This window comes from Alligator sinensis, unplaced genomic scaffold (genome assembly GCF_000455745.1).
Source record: "Alligator sinensis unplaced genomic scaffold, ASM45574v1 scaffold1170_1, whole genome shotgun sequence".
NCBI classification, from domain to species: domain Eukaryota; kingdom Metazoa; phylum Chordata; order Crocodylia; family Alligatoridae; genus Alligator; species Alligator sinensis.
The window spans coordinates 413,819-414,816 of record NW_005842859.1 but is presented as its reverse complement, the minus strand read 5'-3'; the positions used below and the strand labels follow the sequence as shown (position 1 = coordinate 414,816).

Here is a 998-nt window from a genome sequence, read left to right as displayed (position 1 = left end):
GGCCCCTGCGCCTGCAGCTCGACAAGGCGCAGCAGGAGAAGAAGCGGCTGCAGGAGGAGCTGAGCCTGCACCAGTGCCAGAGCGAGGAGCTGCGGCTGCGCCCGCTGCCACCCGACCGCGCCAGCCCCAAGCTGGAGGAGGCCAAGTGGGAGGGGAGCATGGAGGGGCCGGGCCGCAGCCCCTGCCCTCCCGGCCTTGGGCGGCTGACTGCAGTGTCTGTGGTGCGGACCTGCTCCGTGCGGCCAGGCAGAGCACAGCTGCATCGCTGGTTCGCCCGCTGTGCACCCGTGGGCTGGAGCCCGCAGGCGCTCGCATCCTTCCGGCCTGCGGTGCCTTTGCCTCCTGCATGGGGCTCAGCACCGGGTGGCCGCGACCAGGGAGGCTGGGGACACAAGGCCCTGAACCCCGCCATACCTGGGCGGGGGAGCTTTGATGGGGGCCTCCAGGGCTGGGTCCCGGCCCTGTGCCCAGCTTCTCGTGCTCCTGCAGGTTTGCCAGAAGGCGGCTGAGATCTCCCTGCTCAAGCAGCAGCTGCGCGACTCGCAGGAGGAGATGGCCCAGAAGCTCAGCGAGATCCTCAGCCTGAAGACACAGCTGCGGGAGGCCAGAGCCGAGGTGCAGGCCCGCGACTCTCAGCTGGCGCAGCTGGCCGATGCCTTCCCTGGCTCCCCGGAGCCGGGCGGGGATGACCCCATGGCCCTGTGCCAGGACCTGTCTGGCTGCGAGACGGACGACTCCAAGTGCCGGGGCCTGGCCGGGGAGGGCACGGAGCCCCTGGAGCGCCAGGTGGAGTGGCTGTGGGAAGAGCTGCTGCAGGAGCGACGCCAGGGCCAGCTGCAGGCCATGGACTTTGAGCTGGAGCGCAAGACATGGCAGGAGGAGAAGGAGAAGGTGCTGCGCTACCAGCGGGAGCTCCAGGCCGGCTACATGGACATGTACCACCGCAGCCAGGCCCTGGAGCGGCAGCTGCGGGCCCTGCGGGCCGAGCCCCGCAACCC

The 998-nt window shown here is 70.6% G+C and overlaps 1 protein-coding gene across 1 annotated transcript in view; it reads left to right on the top strand.

Annotated features, from left to right (window-relative positions):
* Positions 1–996, top strand: part of N4BP3 (NEDD4 binding protein 3) — a gene marked incomplete at its 3' end in the record, with an annotated part of 13,757 nt that extends 12,761 nt beyond the window's left edge. Inside the window, exons 9-10 of the mRNA XM_025191788.1 lie at positions 18–152; positions 490–996. Of these exons, the coding sequence (XP_025047573.1) occupies positions 18–152; positions 490–996 (642 nt within the window). The remainder of the gene's footprint in view (positions 1–17; positions 153–489) is intronic.
* Between the last annotated feature and the right edge of the window lie 2 nt (positions 997–998).